The 10,331-nt window shown below is 41.0% G+C and overlaps 1 protein-coding gene across 2 annotated transcripts in view; it reads left to right on the top strand.

Moving 5' to 3' along the window:
* Window positions 1-1,294: 1,294 nt before the first annotated feature.
* MKNK2 (MAP kinase interacting serine/threonine kinase 2) overlaps window positions 1,295-10,331 on the top strand; it is a 33,231-nt gene continuing 24,194 nt past the window's right edge. For both annotated transcript variants that reach the window (XM_018573434.1, XM_018573435.1), the window contains exons 1-4: window positions 1,295-1,342; window positions 6,629-6,716; window positions 7,795-7,896; window positions 9,744-9,841. In XM_018573434.1, the coding sequence (XP_018428936.1) occupies window positions 1,295-1,342; window positions 6,629-6,716; window positions 7,795-7,896; window positions 9,744-9,841 (336 nt within the window). The remainder of the gene's footprint in view (window positions 1,343-6,628; window positions 6,717-7,794; window positions 7,897-9,743; window positions 9,842-10,331) is intronic.

The raw sequence follows: 10,331 nt of genomic DNA on the forward strand, positions 1-10,331 counted from the left end.
ACTCCTATGTTTGTTTACGCACATATAAATGCACACATAAATAATAAAGTCATGTGTGCCAACGCGCAATAACGACAATTGCGCTGCACATGTTACATATCACCACAAATGTCAGAGTGCGAGCAATAAATTTAGGGCCATCAATCACTGATAACACTAAACTGATGAGCGGTAAAAGCTTTTAAATTGTCGCCTATGGGCAATTTTAGGTATTGTATTTTTTTGCAGTTTTGCGGGCGTGCACAACTTTAAGGTTTGACATGTTTGCTGTCAATTTACCTGGCGTGACCCCATCTTTTATATTTTACCGAAAGAATTGGTAACAATAAATGTTTGATAACTTGTATAGGGGAAACAGGTTTTGTTTTTTCAAAATTTTTGGTAATTTTTCCTTTTTATATAGTAAAAAATAATTAATTAAATACCATCAAAAAAAAAAAAGCTCTATCTGTCCCCATAAAATGGTATAAAATTAATTTCAGTACAGCGTTGCATGACTGAATAAATTGTCAGGCAAAGTACTGCAGGGCTGAATACTGAAAAATGGCCTGGCCAGGAAGGGGGTTTACCACCCTGGTATTTAAAGCCTCCCCTAACCACCATGTTTGATGGCAATCTCTTAAAGGAATGGAAACATCCTGCCAGGTTTGTTTTTCCATATCAAAGCATTTTGACAGTTTTACATCTTTGCTCAGAAGTTTTTTTTTGTTTTTTTCTTCAGTTGCCTGTTTTTTGCTCGCAAAGCTTCTGCAGAGTGGGCAAGACCTGATCTGGGAAGTCTCTCTTCGGTATCTAGTTGACCTGGCAGATCAGTTGGTTCCAGCCAACAAATTCCTATGCAACATTTCTCTTTGATGTACTACTTCATCAGCTTTTTAGCAATTGTATTGAGAATAATTATTTTCCTAAAGTGTTGACCTTAAAACCACTTTTCAAGGAAATCTTCATTGCATTCCCTTTGGTAGGGTTCACATATGTTTGAGTCCGCATTAGATTACATGATCGAGGATGCCACATTTATGAGACATCACTGAAGTCTATTGGCTGTAATATTATAGTGAGTGTTGGTAACATTGACTGAAATTACAACCTACAGATAACAAGTTGCCTTGAAATGTGTGAATTATTTGCTTTGCCGAAGTGGAAACAAAGTAGTGTTCAACATTTGAAATATTTTCTTACACAGGTTCCATTCCCACCCACCTGAAGTCTTCCATGCTCCATAATAAGATCCCCACTTTGGCCATCCTGGACGTTTTTCATTCTTCAGTTTTTTTCCGTTTCTGTGGCAAGCATGGTACAGAAAAAAAGTCCAGAGAATGGCTTTTACAGATCATTTAAGGTGAGTTCATTGTTGTAATTTGTAGCAAATGGCATATAGTCGCATGGCATGCAGATGCCCCCCTCATGCCATAATCTAATCTAACCTTCATTTGTAGCTGTCATTTTACAGTGTGTGTGTTGAAGTGTGAATAATTTTTCAGTGTATTTCCTGTTGATACGTTGCATTGTTTTCTATTTAATGTTCTGAATTGGCCATTCTGCGCAGCTTTCAATTAACAGGCAAGGAAGGGCTAGTTGGCTTTATATGAGAAATAAATAATCCTGTGTTTTAATAAAACCTGTAGATTTGAATATGATCACCTTGGCTAAAAACAGTTGAAATGTACAGCATGTCAAGAAGGTTTTTACTAGGTGACTGACTTTTTTCTTTGGGGCACAGCCCACCTTTTAGTAAGACACTAAAAACTGACATGCCAAGCACTGCATACTCTATCTCCTAAAAATCAAACCGCCCTGCACACCAGACATGTTATCACAAATATTAAAACTTTAAAAATAATAAACATTTCACAAAGCAGTGCAGACCAGCATTTCTCAAGACAAAATCTGATCACCAGGGGAAAGATAATGGCAACACGTATATGTTAAAACAATCAGGTCCGAACAATCTCGGATTCAAAGAAAATACTTTATTACTCGTACGAGGAGACGAGACATAGAAAAAATCTAACAGCCAGTAGATGTCATCCGATGGTTTTAACCCATGTGACTCGTGCGATAGGGCTGCATACGCATGAGTTAACCTTTCAGAGAGGCATCCATGTCTTGTCTAACTAACATAAACCTTGCATCAGTTAATAAAGCCTGGGCTGTGGAAAGTCCCTTATCATAAGTAATTTTTATTGGTTCTCTTCACAGCCCTTACATGGTAGGAAAAGATAAACTTCCGTATTGCATAGTACAGAGGCGTCACACTTTGTTCCTGATATTTGCTAGCCTAAGCATTTCTAGTGCATGATTATACAAGTAAACCTTAAAGGTGATATTTTTCCTCTGACAGTATATAAGCACGTAGCACGTGACATATCTTTGGCAGAAGAGGTACAAAAGGCTTGGGGAGTACAGCGTAAATGTATGGTGTTCATTGGTCTCCATTCACAAGTAGCATTGTCACTGTAACGAGGACTATGCGCCAGTGGCATGGTCTAGTGAGCACATGCGCCATAGTAGATGCCAGGCAGCATAAGTAAAACAGTAGAAAGGCATCATGTCACACTCACAAACCAGCATGTAAAACAACTTGTCTCACCACTAAGGATAATAACAGAGGTTTGGATACACGTCTTCTGCAGAGGATGTGAAAGCCGCACTGCCGCGCCAAGGCACCTCTTATAGTGCGGTGCTAACTCTAAACTATGAGAGTCTCCATCTTGGAGCACATGAGGGCAGAAGATTTCAAATTGGGTGCAGGTTTGTCAGGAGGTAGCCCAACCTCCTTAAAAGCACAGAAACACACAAGGGATCACGCACATCCCAATGGCAGCTGAGAAACCCCATGCGTCGCTGAGGAAACATTGTAAAACAGTAGAAAGGCATCATGGCACACTCACAAACCAGCATGTAAAACAACTTGTCTCACCACTAAGGATAATTACCTTGTCCCTGCGAGCCCGCGGTGTCCTCTACTGTGTGCGCCCGGCCGATGCCGGCATACGGCTTTCAGGTTCTTTTTCGGGCGTCACAGCGGGGGTCTGAGCCGGTGGGAAATTCAAAAGTGCAAACATGACATTTACACAGAATACACAGAATACAATGTAATCTGCTATAATTACATATATGTATCAAACTATTTCACTTTAATTTTGTCTCTAGAGCTTTGACCAGTGCCCTGCCTGCACTTTTACTGTTGTTTCCCCCATGAAACTTGAGAACGTCAATGGCATCCAAAAAGCGTCCCTTTAGGTCAAAAGCGGTTTTAGACCAGGTAGAAAACAGCGATAGTAAATTAGAATCACTTGCAGAATTGAGCGAATTTTTTTCTTCAGATTTAGGGGAGTTATTCCTAAGATTTACTAAGAAATACAGGCCTACAATATAAAACAACAAATTGCAATGAAAAACAATGTACCGCTTTGGCATGCTAAAATCCTGCATAATCATACCGCCAGAGAGGTTAAGGGGCTTCTGGAAAATATTAGGGGTCTAAACAGACCCCTTGATATTTCCTTTTTTTAAATAGAGAAAGAGATTGAGGACACAGAGTCCTCAATCTCTTTTTCTGCAGGCCCTGTTATAAATGAACAGGAAGCTTCTATACTGAGTGTTCCTGTTCATTAATAACTTGTGGACATAGTGTGTTTACTATATCCACAATCATGAATGAACAGGAAGCTATGTAGATCACTCCCATTCATTCATAATTGGGGACACAGTAAACAAACTCTGTCCTCCGTTATTTACAAACACTCAGCGATCACTGACTGCTTGTACCCGCTCTCCATCCTGACACGCTGTCCCAGGAGGCTGGGCGGGGCGGTGTGGGAGGAGAGCTCAGCCTCCTGTGACAGCACGGGCTGTCTCCGCCCACACCGCTGCTCTCCTGATCTGTCACAAGAAGCTGAACTGTGCTCTTCACGCAACGCTCTGCCTCCTGTGACAGTTTCTCTCCTCCCCGCTGGAACACAGAGCAGCGCCCAGCGGAGAGAGGTCACGGATGTAGCGCTATTTCGGCCAGCAAACTTTTGGCCGATATGTTTTGGCGACCGATATATCGTTGCATCCCTATTTAAAATTATATACAAAATCATTTTGTTAATGTGCCTTTTTCAGGGGAATTTTATTAATTAATTATGAATTATGTAGCGCTCCCGAGATGATCAAATAGAGTATTGAGGATACTTTTGAAGAGAGTCTTCTTTTCCCCATTGGTATGAAAGTAACTGGGAGATATCCGGCATGCTTGAAGCCATCAACCAAATACCCATATAGTAGAGCAACAGGATCCTCCCCAGGTTCAAAGGTTATTAATCAAATGGAAAAGAGGCAGGAAAGATCTCAGACACACAGCCAGTCAGACCTGTACCTGTGTGTGAGAGAGGTGCCTGTCATCTTTAACAAAAAGCATGACCAACTATGTTGTTTATTCAGGCCCTTAGGGGCAACCGTCTGTAATAGTAATATATATTTAAACTATTTTACCTGTCAATCTTTGTAGCGTCTTTCCTGCCAGATAGTATAGCTAATTCAGTAACCTCCCTATTCTCTACTGCAGTTAAGCCATACAGCCTCGTTGAGGACCCATCACTACCCTGTCGAGTGAGCAGTGTATGAGAATGAGTTATGACTGTACTCTATGTAAGCATGTTCAGTGTTTACAGACAGCGCTGTGCAAAGCAATAAAGCTCTGATTGACTCTCCCTTCCTAATTTGGGTGCTGCTAAACAGTGGATTTAAGAAGATTATATAAAGGTAAATTCTGTTGCTTAGGCAAGTTGTATTTCAATACAATTCCTGATTATCTGGGCTACAGACATGTAGGCTCTTTTTCCAGTTTTACAGAAACTACAGCTACCTCACCCTCAGAAAAAAAATAACTTACCTGAAACCAACCACGTCTATACTGAAATACATTTTCTGCACACTAAGATATACTCTTAAAGATACAAACATATGTAGGGATGTGTTCCCTAAGGCATGCTTAACCCTTTCGCTGCCAGGCCCTGCTTAACATTTTTTACCTCAGCTGGCCAGACCATTTTTTTTTCTTTTTCTTTTTTCAACTGCAGATTTCAGAGTTTCTAAAAGACCCCTCCCAAACCATACATTTTCTGAAAGCACAGGGCCGGTAGAAGAAAAAGGATAGTGTTACTACTTTTGTAGGTCCCACCACAGTTGTGAGAATCTGTGTCAAATCAATATTTTCATTAAAAATACACTAAGATCATCAGCACAAACAAAAAACATAATTTACAAGACTCCTACTAAATCTAAAAGATTAAAAAAAACGGTACAGAGTTCTAAATTGCGCCTTTTTGTGAAATGGTTAAAAAAAAAACCTGAAGAAATGCACTGTTTTGATGTGTGTGCTGCGACTTAAAATGATGCTTGTATACATCTAATCACAACACAGTGTATTACAATGCATGGCCTGTGTCGCAGCACTTTGCCATTTGCTGCCTTGCAGTTGAATTAACGTTATTTTAAAAAGTACACAAGCACTGTGCTGTGTTCTAACTATGCACTGCAGCGCATGTAAATAACGGCCACCACATTATGGATTTTCTTGTGTCCTCAATCATGAATGAATAGTAAGTGATGTATAGCACTTCCTGTTGGTTAATAACTGGGGACATGGGCTGTCACAGATGATCTTTCCTCCCTGCTGGGCGCTGGCTGCAGTCTGTGTCCCCTCCCATCCCTGCTGCCTCTGCTGACACAGTAGGCCCTGTAAGTTTGGAGGTGAGACCTCTATGGATTGGACTTGTTTTTCCAGCACATCCCACAGATGCTCGATTTCGATTGAGATCTGGAGAATTCAAGGCCAAGTCAACACCTCAAACTCATTGTTGTGTTCCTCAAACCATTCTTGAACCATTTTTGCAGTGTGGTAGAGCACATTATCCTGCTGAAAGAGGCCACTACCATCAGGGAATACTGTTTTCATAAAGGGGTGCATTGATGGCGGGACCCAAGGTTTCCCAGCAAAACATTACCCAAAGCATCACACTACCTCCACTGGCTTTCCTTCTTCCCATAGTGCATCCTGTTGCCATCTCCAGTCCAGTTCCAATGCTTGGGTGCCCATTGTAGGCGCTTTTGGTGTTGTACACAGTTCAGCATGGAAACCCTGACCGGTTTGCAGGTATGCTGCACCATAGGCGACAAACTGCAATGCACTGTATGTTCAGACACCTTTCTGTCGGAAACAGCATTAACTTTTTCAGCAATTTATGCTACGGTAGCTCTTCTATTGGATCGGACTACAATTCCTTCCTTTGCTGCCTACATGAATCGGTGAGTTAACACTGTCCATGGCCCTGTCTACCATTCACCAGTTGCAGTTTTGGAGTTGCTCTGACCCAGTCATGTAGCCATCACAATTTGGCCCTTGTCAAAGTCACTCTTCTCCGTACGCTTGCCTCTTCTTTTTGTTTTTCTTTTTTCTGCTGCCTAGTATATTCCACCCACTTCCAGGTGCCAATGTAACAAGATAATCAATGTGATTCACTTCTCCACGGTCATAATGTTATGGCTGATCCATGTATGTTTCATGTGTAGCATATCTGCAGCAATGTGGTAGAGGTTCACTTTTTCAAAAATGTTTCCTACATTTTTTGTTTTCTAGGGTCAAAATCCTTTTGAGACAGAAGATTATGAAGGACAATCCAGAAACTTGGACCCTGTGTTCAATTTTGAATGCTCCTCACGTCCTGGTAAGATTAAATCCTATACTATTGAGACAATGCACTTTTACACAAATGATTATACATTATCATACATGCAGGGGTCAAAATTTCAAGTCCTGAGCCAGGCCTTAAGAGTTACTCGCTACCAGTTGCCCACCTAACCCCCCACGGCCTTAACTCCGCCCCTAAACACACCCTCTTAAATAATCTTATCGATGAGACTGTTACATGTTTTATGCAGAATAAAGTTACAAGAATAAATATTAACAACTTTAACAATATTACCATTAGGCCTGGTTCACACCTGGGCATTTAACAGCGCGTGGGAACGTGCTGCAAAACGCCCTACGCCTAAAGAAGTACAGGAGCTTCTTTGGGGCGTATTTGCCGCACGTATCCATTTGGATACAGCCAGGTAGCCCTCGGAAGCGGTAAAAACGTGCGACAAACACGCATATTCGATACGCCTAGGTGTGAACCCAGCCTAAAGCTCCCTGCCCCACATATAAAATAATACACCCCCCCTGTTTCCTGCCCCCCACACACAACATAATAATCCCCCCCGATTCCCTGCCCGCCCACACATAACATACCAAATCCCCTCCCCTTGTTCCCTGCCCCCCACAATGTAAAAGAAAACAATGAAGCCCCCTCACCTGCTTGTCTTTCTGCAGGGATGAGGCGAGCAGGCAGATCCCTGGTGATCTTCTAGTGTGATTAGGAAGGTCTGCAGACCTTACTAATCACTTAGTTTTTGACCCGGAGCTCAGTGAAGAGCTCTGGCCAAAAGGAAGGGAGACAGACCAGCAGGAGCAGCTGCTCCCACGAGTCAGGTACGCTGTCTGAGACCGCAAGCCTGACAGGAATTTCCACTCGCCTGCACTGCATTTCCACTCGCCAAAGCAGGCGAGTTGAAATTTTGAGCCCTGTACATGCATATCGTTTGCAAAAAAACCCCAGACTGAAACAGTGATGTATGGAACCACTGTTTGTTTGTTTTCCTCTTGGGCATTCAGTATGAAGTTTGGAGGGACTACTGTTCATAGTAACATTTTGACCACTTGATTTTGTTTCATAGTAACATTTTTCTTTATTCCTCCTAAAGATTTGCCATCTAGTGCTCCCATTGATATTCCTGATGCCAAGAAGAGAACAAAAAAGAAAAAGCGATGCAGAGCAACAGACAGCTTTACTGGACGGTTTGAAGGTCATTATTTTAGAGAAAATGCATTTCACAGAGAGTCTGTGTTTGGATGTTTGAAATAAATTTCACATTTAGCAGTGCTTTCGGTTTTTGAGCTCTTTTAAATGTTTAATATGTCTGCATAAGTATACTGAGAACCCAATTAAACAAAGGAGTCAAAAACATTATACATATTATTAATTTAAGAAAAAATATGTAAAGTTACATATTTGTGTGTGGAGGGGTAATACCTGGGAACGTTTAGGGTTTAGGTGTTATAAATAATGCAATGATAATTGCGTGTGAAAGTGGGAGTCCGTGCATTATTTAGTGGGCCATTCATGATAGGGCTTTGCAGTAGCACACATTACTTACACTGGTGCACTGCGGTGCCATTCATTGTAAATGGCACCCCAATGCACCTTCACAATGCATGTGTGCTGCACTGCAGCAGTGTCCTTAGCATTATGCTGTGAAAAATGCAGCCTTTCCTAGATTCTTGTGCATCAAGGTAGCTTTCAGTCAATTTATTTTAAATGGGCTGTTTAAAGCAGCACGTCAATGCACAACATTGTGTGCACTGCAGCGCACTTCATTCTGCTGTGAAAGGACACTTAAAGAAAATAATTCTGTGTTTTCACAAAGACTGTTCTTACAACACAGATTTGTGGAAATGTCATGGCTTGAATAAAGTAGATTTCTGAGGACCTCACCAGGCTGGAAAAGGTTACAGAATTATTTCTTAAGGGTTGGGACTCTATAATTAATCAGGCAAATTATGTACGATTGGAGGCAATTTAACAACATTATTACAGATCATACTAAAAACAAGAAATTTAATCTAGGCACGCTATAGGCCTCTCTTGCATTAGCGAATGTGAGTGTTCATGAGTCCACCCTCAAAAGAACACTGAACAACAACGATGTGCATGTCTGGGTTGCATGGAGAAAACCACTGCTATGCAGAAAGTCCATCTACAGTTTGCTAAAAATCATGTGGATAAGTCTAGGCTGTTTGAATAATGTATTGTGGATAAATTAGATAAAAATTAGAACTTTTAGATTTTAATTAAAAGTGTTTTTGGTTAAAAACTGTTTTTTAAAAAGGCAAACATTGCATTCCAGCATAAGAAGCTTATTGGATCTCTAAAACATGGTTAGTGGCAGTATAATGGCTTGGGCCTGCTTTGCTGCCTCTGAGTCAGGAGAGTTTGCTTTCATTGATGGAACTATACATTCTGAACTGTACTAGCAAGTACTGCAGGAACATGTCGGTATTTGTCCTTGAACTGAGACAATGACCCTAAATAAACAAGCCAATTTACCAAAGAATGGTTGAAACAGAGAAAGTTAACGGTTTCAAAAAGCCAAGTCAAAGTCTTGACCTTAATCCTATATAAATGTTGTGGAAGGACTAAAGCAAACACTTCATGCTGACATCATTCCGCAGTTGAATCTGTCCTGTAAGGGGGAATAGGCGAAGATTTCTCAAAACCAATGTGCATGACTGTTCAACTGTAACCATAACACCTGTAGTTGCAGTTATTGCTCCCCAGTGTGGACACACCAGTTACTGAAATCGCATACATTTACCACACCAAATATATACAGTAACTGCATAATTTTCCCAAAAAATACAGTAAATGAACATGCATTATGTTTTTCACTCCTTTTGTTATTTGGGTTCTAAATATCTAATTCTAGTACTTGCCTGAAAAAGGATCACATTTTAGGTCATATTTATGTACTGTAGAAACACTGAGAATGAAAAGGGTTTACAAACTTAGAAGCCCCCGTACAGTCTACATGATAGTGGCAAGTTTAATTTGTTATTCTTAAATAATAGGTTTGCCTTAATTTGCTTTATACAGACATGTACCAGTTGCAAGATGAGGTTCTTGGTGAAGGAGCATATGCCAGAGTCCAAAGCTGCATTAATCTAATCACCAACAAGGAGTACGCTGTAAAGGTGATTGTACAAACTGACACTTTGTCAACATTTTCAATACTTTATTTTCAGTGTTATCTTCTGTTACATTTCTACATTACGTACGGTACGGTGAGCAACAAGTTAATTTTGTTGGTGGACTCTGCCACCAGCTTATACTTAGAGGCCCTGTCACCGCCCTATATGTGAGTATTTAATGGTCAGGCAAGTGTACTCATAGTGGGATAGCTGTGGCTACCATTTTCCAAATTTTGGGCTGGTGGTGTGCTGCAAACAGTCCTGATATTCTCCGCCAACCCTTCCTGGAAATGCTGCTTTCCAGCCCATGCCTCTGTGCCCACTCCCTATTCCGTACTCGCCCTACCAGAGGCACAGTTTTCAGGTTTGGTATGTTTCCCCTTGTTTGCTTGGGTTTCCTCCAGGTGTTCTGCTATACCTCCAACAACTCAAAAACATACTGGTAAATTTATTGGAATTTGAACGATAGTTCCCTAGCATGTGGGAGGACCCT

This window comes from Nanorana parkeri, unplaced genomic scaffold (genome assembly GCF_000935625.1).
Source record: "Nanorana parkeri isolate BGI_ZX_2015 unplaced genomic scaffold, ASM93562v1 scaffold2376, whole genome shotgun sequence".
Lineage (NCBI taxonomy): Eukaryota > Metazoa > Chordata > Amphibia > Anura > Dicroglossidae > Nanorana > Nanorana parkeri.